The sequence below is a fragment of the Coenobita brevimanus genome, chromosome 23 (assembly GCF_032717465.1).
Source record: "Coenobita brevimanus isolate Jiangsu-jjx chromosome 23, ASM3271746v2, whole genome shotgun sequence".
In the NCBI taxonomy this organism is placed as follows: domain Eukaryota; kingdom Metazoa; phylum Arthropoda; class Malacostraca; order Decapoda; family Coenobitidae; genus Coenobita; species Coenobita brevimanus.
The window spans coordinates 49,507,165-49,531,205 of record NC_136976.1 but is presented as its reverse complement, the minus strand read 5'-3'; the positions used below and the strand labels follow the sequence as shown (position 1 = coordinate 49,531,205).

At 40.9% G+C, this 24,041-nt stretch overlaps 1 protein-coding gene across 1 annotated transcript in view; it reads left to right on the top strand.

Annotated features, from left to right (window-relative positions):
* Positions 1-24,041, top strand: part of Marf1 (meiosis regulator and mRNA stability factor 1-like protein) — a 514,957-nt gene that overhangs the window by 442,211 nt on the left and 48,705 nt on the right. Inside the window, exons 18-20 of the mRNA XM_080267004.1 lie at positions 1,592-1,722; positions 11,960-12,039; positions 23,013-23,117. Coding sequence (XP_080123130.1) covers positions 1,592-1,722; positions 11,960-12,039; positions 23,013-23,117 — 316 coding nt within the window. The remainder of the gene's footprint in view (positions 1-1,591; positions 1,723-11,959; positions 12,040-23,012; positions 23,118-24,041) is intronic.

Genomic DNA, 24,041 nt, shown 5'->3' with positions numbered 1-24,041 from the left:
AGACAGAGGAAAAGCAAGTGGTCCTGATGAAATTTCATGTTGGGTATTACGAGAATGTGCAAAGGAGTTAAGTAAACCATTATTTTTAATTTTCAAGAAATCCTTGAGTCAAGGTAAACTACCTGATATTTGGAAAAAAGCAAATATTGACCCCTTATTCAAGAAAGGAAATAGACAAAATCCACTCAAGTACCGACCAGTATCACTGACCAGTGTTGTAAGCAAGGTATTAGAAAAACTTATAAGAAAAGCTTGAGTAAATCATCTAGAAGAACACAGTATGATAACAGAAAGACAGTTTGGTTTCAGAAAAGGAAAATCATGTGTTACTAATCTGTTGAGCTACTATGACAGAGTAACAAACACAATACAGGAAAGGGAAGGATGGGTGGACAGTATCTATTTAGATTTCAAGAAAGCTTTTGACACAGTACCACACCAAAGACTTTTACGGAAACTGTACCATCAAGGAGGAATTCGAGGCAAACTGTTTTGTTGGATGCAAGACTTTCTCATAAAAAAGAGAATTGAGGACAGTACTAAGAGGAAACTACTCATCATGGAAAGAAGTGACTAGTGGAGTACCACAGGGTTCAGTGCTGGCACCAGTCATGTTTTTAGTGTATATAAATGATATAAACAGTAACACTGGAAATGAGAGCTATCTGAATATGTTTGCAGATGATGCAAAAATACAAAGGAGAATTACTAACACAAACTCTTGTAAAGAGCTACAAGAAGAATTAAATAAACTTCATGAATGGAGTAGTACATGGCAAATGGAATTCAATGTAGACAAGTGTCATGTAATCAAGTTTGGTAAAAGTGGAAAAAGACCTGATTGGGATTATAAGTTAGGAAATAAAACCCTATACACATCAGAAAGAGAGAAAGACCTAGGTGTGATTATCAATAACAGACTATCTCCGGCTGACCACATGAGCGAGAAGGTACGGAACATGTATACATTGCTTGCAAATATGAGAATAGCATTCACATACATAAATGAAGACATGCTAAGAAGGATAATAACATCATTCATTAGACCAACCCTGGAATATGCATCAGTAGTCTGGAGTCCTCATCTCAAAAAGCATATAGACAAGATTGAAAAAGTTCAAAGGGCCGCTACAAGATGGATACCAAGCTTAAGGGACCTAAGCTGCGAAGAAAGACTAAATAAACTGAATCTACCAACACTACAGGAGAGAAGGAAAAGAGGTGACATGATAATGCTATATAAGTGCATATTAGGAAAGGAGAAAATAGACATAAATGATTACTTAACATATGGAGAAGCATCAGCAAGAGGACACTGCAAAAAACTGCATAAGAAGAGAGGTGATAAAGACGTAAGGAAATTCAGTTTCCCAAACAGAGCAATTGATCAATGGAATGCACTACCGAATGAAATAGTGTGTGCCAAAACAATTCACAAATTTAAGGATATGTACGATAAATATGGTTTAAGACACGGGAAAGTATGAGCTTGACTCATTCCTGTAAAGATACAATTAGGTAAGAACACACACACACACACACACACACACACACACACACACACAGCTCTGATGATATTTGCCTGCTTCAGCACACAAGTGTATGGAGAAGACAATGGAATGAGTGTGAGGAGTGAGATGGAGCCACCACCAGCCTCACAGCTGCCACCACCGCACAAGGTTGCATCTCATCCCCAGTGTGACTACCAGCACTTGATTCCGGGTTAGTTAACTCTGTAGTAATAGTTTTTGGGTGACACTAGTGGGACCTGAATATTCCTATGTTTATTTGTACAGTTCTGTAATCCCTTAGAATTCATGGGTTTAGGTTCCCAAAACCTCATGGATACGTAAGACAGCAAATATTTCTTTTAACCCATCAATCTCTTCCACAGGAGGATCCTCAAATTTTTAGTAATATATCCAACTTAGTCGTGCATCATCATTGAACATACTTGTTGTTTTTCTCTTTGGGGTTTGTCTTGAAAGAATCATATTATCCCTCTTCTAAAATATTCTTCCGAGAGATTAGGTGTGCTAAGCGTCTGGGATTTATCTTGAAAAGATCATACTACCTTTCTTCTAAAATATTCTTCTGAGAGATTAGGTGTGGTAAGCGGACACCATGTCTTTTTTAACCCCTGCACAGCTGTTGACTGTATACAGGGGTTTTATTTTGTCCCTGTGTAGAGTGCAACTCTGTGTGGGGAGGCTCCCCACATACAGCTCTTCTCAACAGGGTGAAGTCAAAGGCTTTTCATTTCATTAATCTCCTCCTCTTAGTGGCTTCCATCAACCTCTGTCTCTTCACTGAACTATTGCATCTTATCTAGTTTCTGTTGCTACATCAGTGATCTCTGCTTCTCTGAACTGTCTGCTTGCATCCCTCTACCACTATGGCAGGTGTCTAACACCTGTCTAGCAGTTCTGGCACCAACCCTATTTCTGGTTCATATTAATGATCTCTTATCTGTCACTCACAATCCCATTCACTCATATGCAGATGACTCAACACTACATAGTTCATTCACACTCAGACCTCCATTTACAAAGTCTAATATCTCTACCTCTCAACTCAGTACAGCCATCTCCATAAATCAAGATCTAGCTACAGTCAGTGAATGGGGACAAAACAACCTTGTCTCTTTTAATGCTAGTAAAACTAAATATATACAGTTTACTAATAGACAGATATTGCCAGATTCGTACATTACCTTCAGTGCTACTAATATTCCCATCTCCAAAAGTATTGAAATTCTTGGTGTCTCACTTAACAGTGCCCTCAGCTGGACCTCTCATGTCAGATCACTTGCTAAGGCCGCCTCAAAGAAACTTGGATTATTGTACAGAGTCCGTAACTTCTTCGCCGATGAGCAGTTAGCTATAATTTATAAGAGTCATGTGCGCTCTCAGCTTGAATATTGCTCACCCTTGTGGAATGGTTGTGGAGAGGTTGCATTGAGACAACTGGACAAAATTCAGAATAAAGCTGTTAGAATCATTAACAACCCTGCCATTACATATAAACTACCTCCCCTGCAAGTAAGAAGGAATGTTGCCTCCCTTGCATTATTTTACAGATATTTTTTTGGCAAGTGTTCAGACGAGGTTGCGTCCATGGTGCCGCCTCTCCATGCCTTCCCTCGTGCTACACGGGCATCTGGTTGCGCTCATGACTGGAATGTCACTCAACCATGTTGCAGAACTTCTGCCTATCAGGATTCTTTCATTCCCCGAACTGCATCTCTCTTGAACTCGCTTCCCCAGAGTTGTTTTCCTCCAAATTTCAACCCACAACAGTTCAAGGCTAACTGTTACAGATATTTTATGAATGGAGGACACCAGTAGTCTGGTGTATGGATTTTTTTTTTTCCCCCCATTTGTTTTTCCTTCCTCCGTTCTGTTATTTAAAAAAAAAAAAAAAAAATCCTCTTCCCTTTTCTGTCCACCTCTCTAATCCCAGAGTTAACTGTTGCATCCAGTCCTTTATATATGCAACAGGTCAACTTTGGAACAGTCTTCTCTCTATATTCCATACTGCCTATGATATCCAGTCTTTCAAACTCAGTGTGTCCAGGCATCTCGAAATGAATGGATTTTGAATTTGGCTCTCTGTTATCGTTTTTGCGTTTTCTCGGAGGGAACAGTCTTGTGGGTCCCTGTCCTTTGGTTTCTTCTTTCTTGCATAAAACACACACACACACACACACACACACACACACACACAATAGTAATCACTGGTATAGAAGAGGAAGAAATTAAAAACAAGATCACTAGAGACAAAAAGGAGATGGCAAATGTAATGAGCTTACTGAAAGAAGTATCAGAGGAAATCTGTAGTAAAGACATAGAGGAACACAAAAGGTTAGGGAAATACGAGAAAAGCAAGACAAGACCTCTAAAGGTGACTTTCCAGAGTGTAAACACTATGGAAGAGATACTAAAAAATGCAAAGAATCTTTTGGAAAAAGAGGAGTTCAAAAATGTATGGATAAAAAGATGCCTAACACAAGAGGAACTGGAATTACTGAAAGAGAAAAGGGAGGAAGCTAAAACAAAAAATGAGGGAAGATCAGAAGAGGAGAAGAAGAAATTTTTTTACAAAGTAATAGGATTGCAGGTATGAAAGTGGTACACAAACAGGGTGGAAGAAAAAGGAGGAAGGTAGTAGAACCATGTCATGACAAGTATATAAACAAGATGATAAAGTTGATGTACTCAAATGTGGATGGAATGGTATCTAAATTACTAGAGATGAATGATTATGTCAGAGAAAATGAACCACAAATAATATGCCTAACTGAGACAAAATTAACACCAAGGACAACCAATGACATACTAAACTTAGAGGAATACAATATATGGAGAAGAGACAGAAATTTAAAAAAAGGAGGAATTATAATATTAACTAAGAAAAATCTAAAAGTCAAGGAAATAAACCTAGATATACCATCACAAGTAGAACTGATTGCAGTAGAGATAGACACATCTGAAGGTAAAGTAATTGTAGCCAATTTGTACATGCCACCCAGATCAAACACATGGGAAAGAGACGAATATGAGGACCTGGCAGAGAGTACAATTCAAAGTATAAGATCCTTGCTACATAAAATGGAAGAGAAATCGGAAAGAATTATACTAACTGGGGACTTCAATACAAATATAAATTGGAATACTCTAGATATAAATAGCCAAGAAAGCTGTTGGGACCAAAAGCTCCTGGATCTCGTACAAGAGTTTTTCTTAACGCAACATGTGAGGGAAACTACTCGAAAAAGAGGACTTGATGTACCTTCAGTGCTAGATCTAATATTTAATAGGCAAGAAAATGACATTGACAGTTTAATATATCACCCTCCACTCGGCAAAAGCGATCATGCAGTACTAAATTATAACTTCAGGATAGCATATGACATAGTAAACAGCAATGACAGTTACAAAAAGAGCATAAACTATAAAAAGGGAAATTATCAAGACCTAAAGAAATATTTCTTAGAAGTTGATTGGGAAAATGAGCTTAGAGGACAAGATTTAAATGCTGTATATAAAAATTTTTGTGAATTTTATGAAGTAGGAGTCCAGAAGTACATCCCACAGCACAAAGAAGCAGATAAGAAAATACAGAAATGGTTCAATACAGAATGTAAAAAATCAAAAGAAAGAAGAGATTTGTTGTGGAATAGATACAGAAGACAATAGTGGGAGGGCGTATAATAATTACAAACAGGCAAGAAACTACTATACAAGAATAAGGAGGGAAGCCCAAAAACAGTTTGAGGAGGATATAATAAATAAAAGTAGTGATCAACCAAAGCTGTTTTACAGCTATATCAGAAGCAAAACCAAAGTAAAAGATATAATACAATCCATTACGGACGAGGGAATCACTTATACACAAGAGAAAGATATTTGTGAAGCACTAAATAAGAATTTCCGATTAGTTTTTACAGAAGAAAAAATTTTTGAGAGGGACTATGTGGAACACGCATGTCCACACATACTACCAGATATACAAATAGCAGAAAAAGTAATACAGGAGGAGTTAAGTAGATTAGACAGAGGAAAAGCAAGTGGTCCTGATGAAATTTCATGTTGGGTGTTACGAGAATGTGCAAAGGAGTTAAGTAAACCATTATTTTTAATTTTCAAGAAATCCTTGAGTCAAGGGAAACTACCTGATATTTGGAAAAAAGCAAATATAGTCCCCTTATTCAAGAAAGGAAATAGACAAAATCCTCTCAACTACCGACCAGTATCACTGACCAGTGTTGTAAGCAAGGTATTAGAAAAACTTATAAGAAAAGCATGGGTAAATCATCTAGAAGAACACAGTATGATAACAGAAAGACAGTTTGGTTTCAGAAAAGGAAAATCATGTGTTACTAATCTGTTGAGCTACTATGACAGAGTAACAAACACAATACAGGAAAGGGAAGGATGGGTGGACAGTATCTATTTAGATTTCAAGAAAGCTTTTGACACAGTACCACACCAAAGACTTTTATGGAAGCTGTACCATCAAGGAGGAATTCGAGGCAAACTGTTTTGTTGGATGCAAGACTTTCTCATAAAAAGAGAAATGAGAACAGTACTAAGAGGAAACTACTCATCATGGAAAGAAGTGACTAGTGGAGTACCACAGGGTTCGGTGCTGGCACCAATCATGTTTTTAGTGTACATAAATGATATAAACAGTAACACTGGAAATGAGAGCTATCTGAATATGTTTGCAGATGATGCAAAAATACAAAGGGGAATTACTAGCACAGACTCTTGTAGGGAGCTACAAGAAGAATTAAATAAACTTCATGAATGGAGCAGTACATGGCAAATGGAATTCAATGTGGACAAGTGTCATGTAATCAAGTTTGGTAAAAGTGGAAAAAGACCTGATTGGGATTATAAGTTAGGAAATAAAACCCTATACACATCAGAAAGAGAGAAAGACCTAGGTGTGATTATCAATAACAGACTATCTCCGGCTCACCACATCAGCGAGAAGGTACGGAACATCTATACACTGCTGGCAAATATGAAAATAGCATTCACATACATAAATGAAGACATGCTAAGAAGGATAATAACATCATTCATTAGACCAACCCTGGAATATGCATCAATAGTCTGGAGTCCTTATCTCAAAAAGCATATAGACAAGATTGAAAAAGTTCAAAGGGCCGCTGCAAGATGGATACCAAGCTTAAGGGACCTAAGCTACGAAGAAAGACTAAATAAACTGAATCTACCAACACTACAGCGGAGAAGGAAAAGAGGTGACATGATAATGCTATATAAGTGCATATCAGGAAAGGAGAAAATAGACATAAAAGATTACTTAACATATGGAGAAGCATCAGCAAGAGGACACTGCAAAAAAACTGCATAAGAAGAGAGGTGATAAAGACGTAAGGAAATTCAGTTTCCCAAACAGAGCAATTGATCAATGGAATGCACTACCGAATGAAATAGTGTGTGCCAAAACAATTCACAAATTTAAGGATATGTATGATAAATATGGTCTAAGACACGGGACAGTACAAGCTTGACTCATTCCTGTAAAGATACAATTAGGTAAGAATAATTAGGTAGGTAAGAACACACACACACACACACACACACACACACACACACACACACACACACACACACACACACACACACACACACACACACACTATGAAATTAGGTAGTTCAAAATTACATCCTGCAGCACAAAGAAACAGAAATGAAATTAAAGAATTGGTTTAATGCAGAATGTATAAGATCAGAAGAAAAAAAAGAGATATGCTGCGGAATAGATACAGAAGACACAATAGTGAGAGGGCGTATAACAACTATAAACAGGCAAGAAATGATTGTATAATGATAAGGCAGAAGGCTTCATATGAGACATTGGCATTCATATAAATAATAATCTTCATATTACGTCTACATTCTGAGCTAATCAGCTAGTTACTGTAGTATTAATCAAATAATATTAAGTATATTTATGGAATGACTGGGAATTGTCTTGGGTGCCAATTGTCCTGACGAGGACTCGTCCATGTTTTGATGGCGAATTGACTTCACGACAAATTGTCCCAGGACCAAGTCCACATCACTCCTCATAGCTTTGCTGTACACGAGGATATTTTTGTAGCTCTACACCTTTTCGTACTGTTTAGACATGCCTCCCAAGCACCATGCATCATCTCCAGCAGGGGGTAGCCTGCTGCAAAGAAGCAACAGCACCATACTCTAACTTTGGGGAGGAAATTGGAACTTATAAGATGCCATGAGGAGGGGCAGGGAATCTCGAAGATTGGGCATGCTTTAGGCCTTGCAGCTTCCACCATTGGGACTGTGACCAAGAAAAAGGAGATGTACAATAACATGGCCACCTCGTTCTCTGGATCTACAGGTACTATTTACTTCTACATATATTACTTACTTCAAAATAGGAAGGGTAAAATTTAGGTGGGGGGTCCGAGGGGGTCCTGGAACGCATCCCCCCATTTCTATGTAAATTTCACTGGGGAAAATCATTCCGATATACGAAATTTCGAATTACGAAAGTTTTTTTTGGTCCCTATCCCTTTTGTTTATCGAGGACTCACTTTTAGATTTGGAGAAAGCCTTTGACAAGGTACCCCACAAGTGACTAATGTGGAAGCTGGAGCACATAGGAGGACTGAAGGGAAACCTCCTTGAGTAGGTGAGAGACTTCTTGAGGGACAGACAAATGTGGACAGTAATAAAGGACAAGGTGTCTGGATGGAGGGAAGTAACAAGTGGAGTCCCACAGGGCTCGCTGTTAGCGCCAGTAATGTTCCCAATTTACATAAACTATGGTAGATGGAATGAATAGCTAAGCAAGTCTGTTTGCTGATGATACAAAGATCTTGAGGAGAGTAGAAGTTGAGGAAGACTAAAATGCTGCAGGAAGACCTGGATTGGATTCATAATTGGAGCCAGATGTGGGAAATGAAATGCAACTTTTGCATAAAAATGTAAAATATTGGAAATGGGTTAAAGTACCAAGCAACCATCACAGAAATTTATGATGGGTGATGAACCAGTCACAAAAGCAAGAGAAGATAAAGATTTGAGAGTGCTGGTCCAGGATAATTTGTCATCTGAAAAACACATTAACAAGGTAGAGAGATGTACAATCTCTTGACTAACATACAAATGGCATAGCATTACATCGATGAGGAGATGATTAAAAAACTGATAGTGGCCATGGTCCATGATCCTCCCCAGGTTGGAATATGCAGCAGTAGTGTGGTCCCCACACAAAAAGAAAGATATAAACAAGATCAAGAGAATACAAAGGACAGCAACCAAGATGGTCCCTAGCCTGGCAGATCTGTCATACAGAGAGAGGCTGGAAAAGCTGGATCTGCCTTCCTTGGAAGAAAAGGGAGAGAGGGGGTGACATGATTGCAGTGTTCAGCACCATGATGGGATTAGATAAAATTGACAGAGAAGATCTGTTTGTATGGGTTGGGAGAGTAACAAGAGAACTTGGAATGAAACTGAAAAAGCCAAGTTGCATGAAGGATATCAAGAAATACAGTTTTCCATATAGATGCATAGACCTGTGGAATAGCCTGGACAAAGAGATCGTCCAGTCTAATAATGAGTTCAAAGCAAAATTTTAACTTATTGAGAAAAAGAGGTGAGACCCCATGAGTGTAGCTCATTTCCTGTATATCACAACTAGGCAACTAGGTACACACACACACACACACACACACACACACACACACACACACACACACACACACACACACACACACACACACACACACACACACACACACACACTCTCTCTCTCTCTCTCTCTCTCTCTCTCTCTCTCGATGAAAGTGCTGTTTTTGCATTTCTTTTATTATATCAATATGTGACTTAAAATGAATGATTAAATACGCACATTTTAGAAGGAACGGTGGATTTATTTTAGAAATGAACATTATATGTAAAGTGTGTCAGCTGATTTTAGTAGTTACAGGAATTAGCTGATTGGAGTAGTTACAGCTGTCAGCTGAGTGGAGGTTAGAGAGAGTTTTTGCTGGGCCACTGAGCCTTAAGCCAAAATCAAAGACAGGCTTAAAGCTGAAGTCTCACAAATATGTGGCATTAGTCATCTCTGCAGTAGTGTCAAGATAAGTTTAAATTTACATTTATATCCACTGCAAATTGACTTAGGACGTACAGACAGAATTGCTATGGGAGAGTTGTCTGTCTTTGCTTTGTGTTTCTACCTCTATCAAGTGAATTTTTTCGGCAAGAAGTAACTGGCAACTCCTCTGATGTTGGTAGGAGGTGGTGATACACTCAGCCCGTCAGTGCTTGCCCAGAAGTGAGAGTGGGAGTATATGTTCCCGTCGCTCTGAGCTTGCACCTCCCTCTTTTTTTCACATGCATTACTGTTTGCCTCGTTATTTTCCTAGAGTCGAGTTGTCATGCCTAGAAAGTACAGCTTAAGGGATGAGAGGGTCCGTATCATTGCGTGGAGACAGGATAATGTCCCTGTCAACATGATTTGTGAATGTACTGGATGTGCAAAGTCAACCGTCATGAAGATTATTGCTGCAGCGCGCGGCCTGCCACCTGATGTCATACCAGAGCATAAGCGTGGCAGTGGAAAGAAGAGGACGACTTCCAGAGGTACAGATACGCTTCTGAAGAGGGAAGTAATCAAGAATCCTTGACTGACAGCAGCAGAATTGAAGAGAATGCATCCCCAGTTGTTAGGCCACAATTCGAATTATCCAACACTGCTTGCAGAAGGAGCCGGGTTTGCCAAGCCGCACCACAGCCAAGAAACTGCTTCTCACTGACTGCATGAGATGCAGTGCATTCATTTTGCCAAGAAGTATGCACACTGGATATTAGATGAGTGGAGAAAAGTTATGTTTTCTGATGAAAGCACATTTCAAGTGTTCCAGGTGTGTACTGCCAAGGTTCGTCGCCCTTCCTCCTGTAGTCGATATGACTCTGCTTACACGGTGCCAACTGTTAAGCACCTACAATTAGTAGTGGTATGGGGGTGTTTCTCAGGTGAAATGGGAAGGGGAGGCCTCTACTTTCTTCCTAAGAACTTGATGATGAATGGTGGCCATTACATTCATGTTCTGAGAGATCATTTGTTAAATTTTTTTTGCTATTCACAGGTGTGACTTTTTCATGCATGATTCAGCTCCATGTCACAAATCTAGAAAGGTGACAAAATGGCTTCGGGATAATCAGATTGAGGTCCTCGGCTTGCCTGGCAACAGTCCGGATCTAAATCCGATAGAAAACTGCTGGGCAGAGATGAAGAAAATCACGGCAGAGAAGAAGACACCCAATCTGGACAACCTCAAGACTGAACTGACAAATGATTAGTGCAAAGAAATGTCCTTAGATTACTTTAGAGATCTAAGTGATTCCATGCCAAAAAGCATCTGACTGGTCCTGAAAAACAAGGGAAACATGATTTCATATTAATGAATAGCATTTCATGAACAAACATTGTGATATACTGTGATTTCTGTGTTTTTTAATATCTTGTGGGTGGAGGTCCAAAGTCAATTTGCAGTAGCTGTATTGCCATTATTCTTGTGCAAAAAAAAAATGTCATTTTGGGGGCTTCATTATAGCTGTAAATTTGTAAATTTAGCAGTAAACTTGGTATTAGGCATCACATCATACTTACAGGCCAAGAAGTGCCTCATTAGTTGGGAGGCATTTGTGTAATGTCCCTTCTTCCTTCCAGACAAGAGCACTGTTTGGTGGGCCAGCTGAATACAATAAGGTTGATTGATGGGAGTCCAGACTGTGGACTCACTATTCCAAAAGGACTGGTATTAATTTCATTGAAGGCAAATAATTGCAGTGTAGGCCAGGGGATTTTGTTGGAACCTGTTTGTCCATTTTGCCATTTTTGGTTGGTTGGCCCTTCTTCCATGGAATGTCTCATATTTAGTATGCATAATGATGATTATGTTTATGCAAATGTTTAATAGGGATACAGCTTTCAGTAGGGCCATAAAGGGGACTTATTTTAAGAAGTTTTAGAGATCTTCTCCCACAGCCATACAAGAATGTACCTGATACTATAGAATCATTTACATAGAATTCATATACACGAGGACCTTACCCCCGCATTACCGGTGTAAAACAAGGGCTTACTGTACAGCATGGGTAGGGGAGAAGAGATAAGTAAGGATAATTGCTGAAAAAATTCCAGATGCCACTACATGATGAAGTCATTAATCATCCATTTACACCACTGGAGAGAGTGGAAACTTACATTCTTTCGCCATACTCAGGTGATGTACAGGAAGTAGCAGTTCTTGGGTTAACTGCTACCTGAAATGTATGATAAATGCCTGTGTGGCGATGGCTTAAAAATAGTGTAATTGAACTGAACAGATTGTAGATAATTAATAATGATTACTTAGTTTCTAATACTTTTTTGTCTTGTGCTGCAGATAATGGGTCAAGCGGCCACTTGGTCATGAGTGTTAACCCACCAGTGTCACACCAGTCCTTCCAGCCTTCATCCCCAGTGGTAAGACTTTTTATTTTTATTTTATTTTTTATTTATTTATTTATTTATTTTTCATGTGCACAGATAGGCTGAAATGATTTTGCCTTGTAGAAAATGTGTGAGATTGGCAGAGTGAAGCATTTTAGAAACCTGATAATGGAAGGGAGAGCCCCTCTAGAAATCAAGCAAGGATAATATTAGTGGTAGGTGGTGGCGACTATCATCCACTCACTTGATGTAGTGCTGCCTACTTCTAACTTAGCCTTTATCATTCTTTTTCTGTGCCTGCCCTCCTCTCTTCCTATTTCTGTGTGTGTGTGTGTTCTTATCTAATTGTTCTTACCTAATTTTACCTTAACAGGATTGAGTCGAGCTTGTACTGTCCCGTGTAATCCACTTTTATCATACATATCTTTAAATTTATGAATAGTTTTGGCACGCACGATTTCATTCGGTATTGCATTCCACTGATCACTTGCCCTGTTTGTGAAACAATTTCATTAAGTCTTATCACCCCTCTTTTTATGCAGTTTTTCGCATTGTCCTTTTGCCGATGCTTCCTCATAGCTTTTGTACTCATTGATGTCTGTTTTCTCTTTCCATGTGATGCATTTATAAAACATAGTCATGTCTTTTTTTTTTTTTTTTTTTTTTTTTTTTTTAAATGTTGATAGGTTGTTTTGTTTTGTTTTTTCTAGACCTTCTTCATAGCTTAGATCCTTTAATAACTCCGGCATTGAACAACCCTTTACAGTACCGATGTCACTGATGCCAAGTTAGTGTGAGCTATAAAAAAAAAAACTGAACAATTATGGGGAGGGAACGAAGGTCACTGGTATGTTTACACAACTCTACGCTACGATTCCAAGCAGTCAGAGGATTGCTTTATCTCATGTTTTCGCCCATTTGGTAAATGCACCGTAACTTTATCAGTTCTTCCATGAATCATAGCGAATCATAGCATAGGTTTAGGAAGCTAAATAACACATTGCTGGGTGCGCCAGACGATTATCTTCACATCTTTAAGAAAAATAAATTGATTTCAGAAGAATGGAAGAAACTTACTCTACGTACTGAAAGAGGGATTAAATTTCTTCCATTTTCTTAAAGATGTGAAGATAATCGTCTGGCACACCTAACAATGTGTTATTTAGCTTCCTAAACCCATGCTATGATTTGCTATGATTCATGGAAGAATTGAGAAAGTTATGGTTCATTTACCAAATGGGAGAAAACATCTGAGATAAAGCGATCCACTGACTGCTTGGAATCATAGCATAGAGTTGTGTAAACATACCAGTGACCTTCGTTCCCTTCCCATAATTGTTCAGTTTTTCATAGCTCACACTAACTCGATATCACTGACATCGGTACTGTAAAGGGTTGTTCAATGCCAAAGATTATTAAGGGGTTAATGGAATACATCACTGTTTTCATCAATACTCTCCCTTTCACATGTAAACAAAAAAAACGAACAAAATAATGAGCACTAAATGTACTTTTAACATTCATCAGAAAGATCTTACCAGTTCATATTCCTCCACTTTATTTTATGTAATTTTCCGACTATTTTATTTTGTTTGGAAAGAGTACTGTACAGTATACAGTGCTCACTCCAAACATATTTGTAATAATATAAGAGTGATGGCAATGTTCACCAATACAAATGATGTACTGAGCTGATAGTTAATATTCCATATCATTTCGGCCATCCAGGAAGTGTCATTACACTTGAATATGTTCATTAATTTATAGGCTATATATATTTCAGATTCAGGTATAGTACTGTACTGAATACAGTATCGTACAGTATACAGTACTCTCTCCAAACAGTTGTAATACCATAAGTGCTGATGACATTGTTCACCTATATATTTAAGGTACTGAGCGGGTAGGTTTTTTGATTATTCGGCAAATCCAATTTCTCAGCAGCAGCCTGGTCCCATAGATGCCGAATAATAGGACTTTTACTGTATTAAAGAACTGCACATCTTGAGAAAGGACGAGGCTTTCTCTGATGCTTTTGGCAAAGCTGAAGATTTTACTTCAACATATGAGACTGATACAAACTTGGACAGTTCAGATCAGTTGGACAGACCTAAGAGAATTCAGAAGGTATCATCAAGACTAAAGAGTTTCTTAACTGGTTAAGCTGTAGGGAGAAATGAAGTAAATACTTGTATTGCTCCAAAGACTGAAATCAAAAGAAACTATTTTGATATATTAGATAGATATCTCTCAGAGCTTGATATTTGCTTCACACAAAACATGCTCCTAATAGAAGCAGTGAATGCATTTGATTGCAGTTCCAGAGACTTTCTAGAATATGAGAAGCTTCCTATTATAGTATAGTCTTACAAAGATATATACCTGTACATAGATGAAATTCTTCTAGTTTCCCAAATATCTGTCGCAAAAAGAAATTTTCTAAGTAAGAGTGGCAAGCCAAATAATCTTTGAATTATATGAACTCATACAATTAGATTGTGCATTTTCAGACCTAGTGAAAATTGTCAAAATTCTTATCTCCCATCCAGTAACTACTGCAGGCAGTGAACAACTTTTTTCAGTCTTTGCTTTGTCAAGACATATCTAAGAAGCTCAGTGGTTGCTTAAGTGACTTGCTACTTCTGGCCTCAGAAAAGGAACTTGTTAAAAATCTTAACTTTAAGACCTGGTTGATAATTTTGCAAAGCAGAGATCACGGAGATATCCACTGTTGCAGGAGTTTATTCATTTTTCAATGCAATAAATATACGGTTTAGTTTTCAATTTCCTCTAACAAATTCTGAAATTGATATACTCTTCTTACCTGAGCCTCATTCAAATTTAAAAACCATAATTTTATTTCTCCCAACTCTTGGTGTAGAGCTTACTTTTTCACATTACTTTATATGGTTTATGGTATTTTTGTGGCTAGTAAGCTAAAAGCTTTCCATTTTTAATTCAATTACAAGTTTACACTTTTCATTCTCAGTATTATATTCATTATCTTTTCATTAGGCTGTAAGAATGAAGTCATTTTAAGCTTTCACCAATACAAATATTACAATTGCTATTTTGTCCATTATCCAAGGTCATTAGCATAATTATAATGCAATGATATGTACTTTACCATGCATTTAAATTACATTTTCAACTTCACACAGAGATGCTGCTAATGCTAGAATATCCATTAGCCTGTGTGCCAGGAAGTAATTGGTTTAATAAATAGTTACATACAATATATATATATAAAGAAAGTAAGGCAGTGTGAAAGGGGAAATAGTAGGGGAGTGAAAGATAGGAATAATAGATTGTTGGTGGAGAAGAGAGAGAAATTGAGGAGATGGAAGCAGCACTTTGAGGATTTGTTGAATGTAGAGAGTGAGAGCAGTGTGAGTATAAGTGGTTGGGGAATGGCTGGGAGAAGAAGAGATGAGAGGAGGGAGGAAGAGATCAGTAGGTCGGAAGTAGTGGAAGCGATGAAGAAGATTAAGCTGGGAAAGGCCCCAGGAATTGATGGAGTGTGTGGTGAAATGCTTAGGTATGGGGGTGAGATTGTTGTGGAGTGGATATGGAAGTTGTGTAGATTGGCTTGGGAAGAGGGAAGGGTTCCAGAGGACTGGAAATCAGGTATAATTGTTCCTCTGTACAAAGGAAAAGGGAAGAGAGAAGTATGTGGTAACCATAGGGGTATTTGCCTTCTTAGTGTGACTGGTAAAATATATGGTAGAATACTCATTGATAGGGTTAGGCATATGACAGAGGAGCTAGTTGGAGAAGAACAAGGGGGATTTAGGAAGGGAAAAGGGTGTGTAGATCAGATATTTGTTCTAAGATGTTTAGTGGAGAAGTATCTAGACAAGGGAAGGAAAGTGTACGCTGCCTTCATGGACTTGGAGAAAGCTTATGACAGAATAGATAGGAAAGGTATATGGAAGGTATTAAGAATATATGGAGTGGAGGGGAAATTGTTGAGTGCTGTGAAAAGTATGTACGAGGGAGCTAGGGCTACGGTGCGAGTGGATGGTGAGCTGAGTGAGTTCTTTGATCTCAATGTGGGACTGAAACAGGGTTGTGTAATGTCTCCATGGCTGTTTAATATATATATGGATGGGGTTGTAAAGGAGGTACAAGGTAGGGCAGTGGATGTGGGGGTGGCCCTAATGAATGAGGCTGAGATTTGGAAGCTTCCGGTGTTGCTGTTTGCTGATGATACAGTATTGTTGAGTGAAGATGAATGGAAGTTGCAAGGTTTGGTGAATGAATTTGGGACAGTGTGTAGGAGGAGGAAGCTGAAAGTTAATGTAAACAAAAGTAAAGTTATGGTGTTTGAGAGGAATGAAGTCACAGAGTGTGCAGTGAGGTTGGATGGTGAGGATATGGAGAATGTGAGTGCATTCAAGTACTTGGGTAGTGTGATGAGTAAGGATGGAACTTTGGGGGATGAAGTACGTGAAAGGGTACAGCAGGGAAGGAAGGTTGTTGGCACACTGAAAGCAGTGATGAGAAATAGGGAAGTGAGTATGGAAGTTAAGAAGTCACTGCATGATGGTATTGTGATGCCTACCCGGACGTATGGAAGCGAGGCGTGGACCTTGCAAGAGGGGAACAAGTCAAGAGTGAGAGCAGTGGAAATGAGTTACTTGAGAGGAGCATGTGGAGTGACATGGAGGGACAGGTTGACGAATGAAGAAGTGAAGGAACGTTGTGGGGTAGATGTGGATGTGGTTGAAAAGATTAGGAGAAATACACTGAGGTGGTTTGGACATGTGGAGAGGATGGAGAATGAAAGACTGACTAAGAGGGTGTATGTAGGTGAGGTGGAGGGAGGGAGAGGGAGGGGTAGACCGAGGATGAGGTGGAGGGATGGAGTTGAGAGGTATATGAGGGAGGGGGGAGTGAGTTGGGGGGAGGGGAGTCAAATGGTGGGTGACAGAGTGACTTGGAGGCGTTTTGTCTGCGGCCACCCTTTGCGGGATTAGGGCGTCGGGCTATAGATAGATAGATAGATAGATGTTTACTGCTTTAATTCCCTAAATATAGTTTTGCATGTGGCTTCAGAATACTTGCTCACCACCCCACCCATGTGGAGAGGTGGGAGTAGGGGGGCCTCCTAAATAGCCTATCCCCCCCCCCCAGGAAATTTGAAATGACGCCCCTGATTTCAATGTGGACCGTGTACCAGCCTTGGGTATCCCCCCAAACCAAGTCCAAAACCCACCCAGATGACCCCAAAAACAGGTTTAAAGGCAATCTAAATGGCCTAACAGCTGTCAGGGAAGCTGACCTAAGCTTAACATCTGTAAATAACTCACTGAAAGCAACAAATAAAGCCTGAAAATCATAAGGACTAGGTTAGAAAATATCAAACACCTCTAATCACTTACTTCTTGGAAGTCCATATCTGGTCCTGGTCATCATCCTTGCTATTACCCCTGAGGCTAGGGGACATGTGGTGCTCCCCAACACTCAGTCCTCCTCCTCAAAACCCTGGGACCCAATCTGCAGAGGAGGGTCAGAGGGGGGTGGCGATGGAATGCGATGTGATGACTCAGGCAGAGGCGATAGGGTGTGATGCACTGGCTCAGGCAGTGGCGATGAGGTGCGATGCGATGGCTCAGGGGGTGGCGATGGAGTGCGATGCATTGACAGGTGGTGAGGGAGACATTTGCGATGACTGGTGAGGTGGCGAGGGAGACCGCTGCGATGACTGATGAGGTAGCGATAGAGGCAGATGCTGTGGCTCACGTTGTGGCGAGGGAGACAGAGGCATTGGCTGAAGTGGTGTGGGAGATGGAGACTGGGGCAAGGAAGGCAGTGATGGAGTGGTGGAGTGCCACAGTGGAGACAGGAGACTGGGATTGGCTGGAGGTGAAGTCCAGCACTAGGGGTCAAGCACGTCCTCGGCAGGAGGAGGCCCTGAGTGTGTCTCTGCTTGTCGATGGCTGGGGAGATGATCCGCTGGTTGAAGGCTGGGGAGATGCTCTGCTGGTCGAGGATTGGGGAGATCCTCTGTGGGTTGCTGGCATGGTGGGGGCCTGTTTGAAGAAGGCAGTGATTGTAGTCTGCCTGGCCGCCCTCTTCTCTACTTCCAGCATCGTCCTGTATACCTTCATCCCCTCCTCCAGCCGATCAGCTGTGTCCCTGCTTCGTCCTGGGAGATGGTCATGTGTGTACATAAGCACAACGCCCTCGTCCAGCTTGGTCAACATCTCCCTCAGAATGTTCATATTGAGGGCTCGCACTTCAGGGACGACCTCCTCCTCCTCTTGTGCCTTCTGGTGTGCCTGCTGAATCTACATATTGAGGAGGTCCTCATTGCTGAGCTCCTCCCTGTGGCTTTCTAAGACCTCCATGTCCTCCTGGTCGACCTCCCCGAAGCCCGCTTTGTGCGACAGTTCAACATTATCCTGCCGCACACACTGCACCTGCAGAGCTTGTACGCCTTCGGGGAAGCCGGTGAAGGAGTGGACGCACTGGCCACAGCTTCTGCCGCACACAGTTCATAGTGGACTGGCTAACTTCCTGCCACGCTGCAGTGATGTTCTCTATTGCCTGGCGTATATTGTAGCCTTTCCAGAACATTTGCATTGTCGTCTTGTCGTAACTGTCACAGGCTTTCACCAGCTGCTGCATAGTGCGGCGGAGGTAGTAGGCCTTGAACAATGTGATCACCCCTTGGTCCATGGGTTGCAACAAGGATGTGGTGTTGGGGAGCAGGAACACCATTTCTATGTTGCATGCCCAGTCCTTCATTGCAGGAGGGTGGCTAGGCACATTGTCTGCCACCACAAGAAATCTTTTCACCAAATTCTCCTTGGAGGCATACCTCTTGAGGTCACGAGAGAGGTAGGAGTGAAAACAGGACGAACAGATGACGGAAGTCGGCCAAGCCTTCTTGTTAGACTTCCAAATCACCCCTAAAGTTTCTTTCACATTCCCCACCAGGGTCCTGGGGTTCTCAGAGTGGTAGACAAGGAGTGGCTTCAACTTGAGGTCGCCTTCGGTGTAGCCTCCCAGCAGCAGTGTAAGCCGGTCCTTTGAGGCCTTGATCCCTGGTGTAGACATTTCTTCTGTTGTTAAGAATGTCTTGGAGGACATTATCTTCAAAAAGAGCCCAGTCTCATCAAAATTCAACACCTGCTTCACACTGAAGCCACCCACTGCGATGATGCGTTTCAGCTTATCGGGAAAAGCTGCCCCTACCACTGCATCTGCACTCACCGCCTCACCATACATCTTCATGTGGTGCGGATTAGCGCGCATCCGGAAGTGGTCAAACCACCCACGGCTAGCCTTAAATATCTCAGTATCTTCAAGATTCTTCCTCACCCTCATTTCCTTCCATTATGAGAGAGCCTTGATGCAAATGACTGCCTGACTTATGGGTGCCTTCTTCCTGTTCTGATGCCCCACCCATGTGCAGAGCATCCACATCAGCTCCTCCATTGCAGACTCTCTCTGGCAGGTGATACAGGAGGCTGATAAGGTTGCAACCTCCCTGGCTGCTGCCTTGATGGCCTACCCCTTCATGATGATGATGGAGACAGTCGACTGGGCCAGGTGGAGAGCCGAGGCGATGGCACACGCCTTTGTCATGCCGCTTAAGAATATCTGGTTTCATTTCTATAGACACAATTTTACAAGCACGCTTTGCGGGAACATCACCAGCACCAACACTAGCAGGCCACTTACCACCTCGACTAGGGTCTCCACTAGCCCAACCACGTGCAACACCCTTACCAGACATGATCACCCTTACGCAAAATCACACTCCACACACAATTAATATCACTGCTTTACTCACTGCACTGCTTGTACTGAATAATGATGCGCTATGATAGCGGCTTGCATAACGTTAGTGATGCAACACGATGCGGGGTGGGAGGGTGTGAGAGAGTGACTCACTCGGAGATGGTAGGTGCGTGAAAAATGATATGCGTGAGCATGGGGCAAGCAGTGGCCGTGGGGGCTGCGCTAGCGTCTCTGCTCATCCTGGGAGGCGGGCGGGCTGAGCTGGCTGCAGGAACGCACGTGATTCAATATTTCGGCCTATCGCCCGTGGACGTGACCTCGGAGGGCCCATCATTAAATCGGGGTGTGGCCATCGTCCAGCAGGGTGTGGTGGTATATCTACCCCCATCGCTCTGCCAGGGTATCGCATCTAGGGGTATTGTATATCGAGGTATACCAGTACTTACAAACAAATTCATTAATCTTAATGAAACATCTAATTATGCACAAAATAATCCTTCAACTTATCAGGTCTTCCCCAGTGCTGCTTCTGATTATGTCCTTGCTCCTCCACACAGTCCACTCCTCCTGAAAGTTTGGAGGGTGAAGTGCCTGAAAGGGTAAAACAAGGAAGACAGGTTGCTGGTTCTTTGAAAGCAGTGATAAGAAATAGAAGTGAGGATGGAAGCAAAAAATTCACTGCATGGTATTATTTTGATACCAGCTCCAACTTGGGGAAGTGAAGCTTGGCCCTTGTTGGAAGGGCACAAGTCAAGAGTGAGAGCAGTGGAAACGAGTTTTTTAAGAGGAGCATGTGGAGTTACATGGAGAGACAGGCTGACAAATCAGGAAGTGAAGGAACGTTGTGGTGTGGATGTGGATGTGACAGAAAGCGTTAGGAGGAGTACATTGAGGTGGTTTGTCCATGAGGAGAGGATGGAGGGTGAGAGACTAACAAGGAGTGTACAGTATGTGAATGAGGTGGAGGGGGGGAGAGGGAGGTTGAGGCTGAGGATGAGGTGAAAGAATGGAGTGGAGAGATATCAGAGAGAGGGATGTGTGAGCTGGGAGCAGGGCAGTGAAATAGCAGGGAACAGGGAGATATGGAAGCGACTTGTTTGTAGCCACCTCTTACGGGATTAAAGCGTTTGGCAATAAATAGATAGATCTGCGTTTAATAACATTTTGTGCGTGAAAGGCCACTGAAACACCATCGCTATTGCCAAATTACAGTGCAAGTGCTTAACAGTCAAACAGTCTGCAATATTAGGTGAAGTGATAATTTTTGGTGTGTGTAATACTGAAACTTGTGACTACGAAACTGTGTCAACCTTCTGTACACAGCATCCCTAGTCAGTTGATTTAGCAAAGATGGCCACCCAGTGTTTACATTTGCTGTGATCATCTGCCGGTTGTTCTAGTTTATGCATCAAAGGCCACTGAATTATCATTGCTGTTGCCAAATAACAGTGCAAGTGCTTAACAAATAGTGCAATGGACAATATTAAGTGAATTTTTTGTGTGTGAAGGACTGGTACTTGTGACTTAGAAACCATGTCTGGCAAGCATACTACCCCTGCTGAAAAGCAGGGTGATACTGAGGGACACCAAGGGCAAGCCTGAAAGAGTGTTTTTCTTTTAGATTTTAGGTTCTGTGGTTGGGGCACCCTTCCCTTACCCCCAATGAGGCCATGTTATGTCGACCTTACTTTACGATTAATTGTGATGCGATGGATTTTCATTTGACACAACCTGTCGTATTATGAGACCTGACAGTGCTACTCATGAAGTGCTGTGATAGGGATGTGAACTAAGCTGCAAAAGGGCAAAATTGTCGATCAAGTACAGTAAAACCTCACTGTAATGGACTAATTTGGGCCCAAGTGATTCCAAAAAAGCGAAAGTCCAATAAATATGACATCTGGACTTCCCCCTGCTAACTCACTTTTTTTTTTTTATATCAGACATTATTCCGGATTGCACCAACGGTTTTTAACTACTGTTGCAGTACTGTACTGTATTTTAAATTCACTATAATAATCAAATGTTATATATAATAATACAGTATTGGAAATGGTAGGTGGGGGCTCTCACCATCCATTCACTCAATGTAGTGCTGCTTTGGGTGTCTGCCTTTCCTCTCTTCCTTCCTCTTCTGACTTTCCTTCATTTTCCTCTTCGTCCTATGGGGGACTTTATACCCCCTCTTCTGTCTTTCTTTCCCTCACTCTTTCTTCATCCATCTGCTTATGGGTGACTCTACACTGAGTGACAAGCTAGATGGTTACCTGTACACCAGGAAACCATTTACCATGCTTGGTGGTAACCATATAACCAAATTATGGCGCCAGGTGGTTTAGTGGGTAATTAAGGTGCTCCAGTCATATTGAGCCTGTGTAGATTTATATCCTAGGGGTGGTTGGGATTTATTGCTCATGTAATGCCACTCAGGGATGAGTGTGGCTGGTCACGCTTATCTTAAATATCAGGACCAGCTTGCCTAACCCCAGGCTCCTACGCTCCTCATGGTGCGGCATAGGATCGAATGATGGATGGATACAGTACTGTACTGTACACTTTTAAACATGTCTTTTATTTACCTCATTGTTGTGAACATAACTGAAGTGGTCAGGCAGTCCGGACTGCTTCTGGCATTATCAAACTTTTTCCGATATATAAGAAGTTGGTCCAGTCGGCTCCTTGATTCCGATAAAGCGAATTCCGGTATACTGCAGTCCATTATATTGAGGGTTTACTGTAAGTGTAAAATGGGCATAATTAACATTTTTAGTACTAGAATATGTTTTTGTACTCATTTATTTTCAGACATGTGCCTGAAATCCCACTTCAGGGGGAACCTTCAGATATAACAGACTACCAGCTTTAAAGGACCTGGCTTTCCCCTAATTAGTCCATTATAACAAGGGTGTACTGTAGTTGATTTCTTTCACTTTGTGGACATAGGTCACAGGATGGTGATGAATATGAGTACAGCTGACTTGTTTTACTTGTTGGAATTAGGCCACTCTCACCTCCTGAATACAACTTTGTGGTTGTATGAAATAGAGTGAGCCTTACAACTTTGTGGTTATATGAAATAGAGTGACCTTTACAACTTTGTGGTTGTATGAAATAGAGTGAGCCTTGGTTATGAGGTAGGAATGAGTTTTCTTGGTCACTGGTCAGATTGACCCTCCTGTGTAATTACATTCAGCTGAAAGGGGTTAGGGGTCAGGTTAGAAAAAATGATTATATTAACTGCTATTGTTTGTTAGGTGTATCCAGGGTCCCCCGCCCCAACAGGAGGTTCTGTGATATGGGGACAAATGTGGTCACCCCAGTATCCTGTCATGCCACCACTGTCACCTGCACACTACATGGTAAGGCCACACTTATATGTACTGCTAGATACGCAGTCCTGTGTTAGAATTTAACTGGTGGTTATTACCATGTATCTGCTTTACATCAGGAAGGTTGGTGTAATAACTGGCTAGGACTATTTAGTTCACTGGAATATTTTTCTGTTTCTGGACAGATTTGCAGTCTATATTGCTTTAGTATCGTATTGCAGTTTTAATTTTTCTTTATAATTAATATTATTGTCTGTATCCAACTTGTTAGTCAGCCAGTCAGCATACAGTATATTAATGTTAAATTCCTACTGATAATGAATTCTTGAACTGTGTATTCATCACACAGCCTACTCAATGTTGTATTTTGCCCATAAGAACTCCAGTATACAGTGCTGTACTATATTCAGAGTTGTTTGTCATTGAAAGTCCACCGTAAGAAGAAGAAGAAAAAAAAAGTAGCAGGTATTCCAAATTGTATATTTATTGCATCTGTACCTAGATGTCAATCACAGTTTTATTTTGGAAATTTTCATTGTGAAGAGGGTGCAGAGGACTGGTGCTGTTTTGTAACTAGAGAGGAAATTAGTAGTCTGCATCCATAATGCTAGCTTACACCAGGATGTTTTTTTTCAAGAAGCATACTTGTAAATTTGGACTGAATTGATCATGACAAACCGTCACTATGTAATTTTGATTGAAGAAGTGCTTCCTGCCTTTAAAATCTTGCTCTGCTTTTAACTGCTATCCATTTTGTTAGCTTTTTATATTTTCAGCACCAGAATGAATGCATTGCAGTTTTACTATACATTAACCACTCAGTAAGTGAATAAATGTAACAAGTCAACTTTTTTAGTTCATGGTTTTCAGGTAATTGTACTGCAAGCACTGTTCTAATCATCCTGATATCTTCTTGCTCCTCACCAATTTACATCTGTGCAGTTGATATAGTAC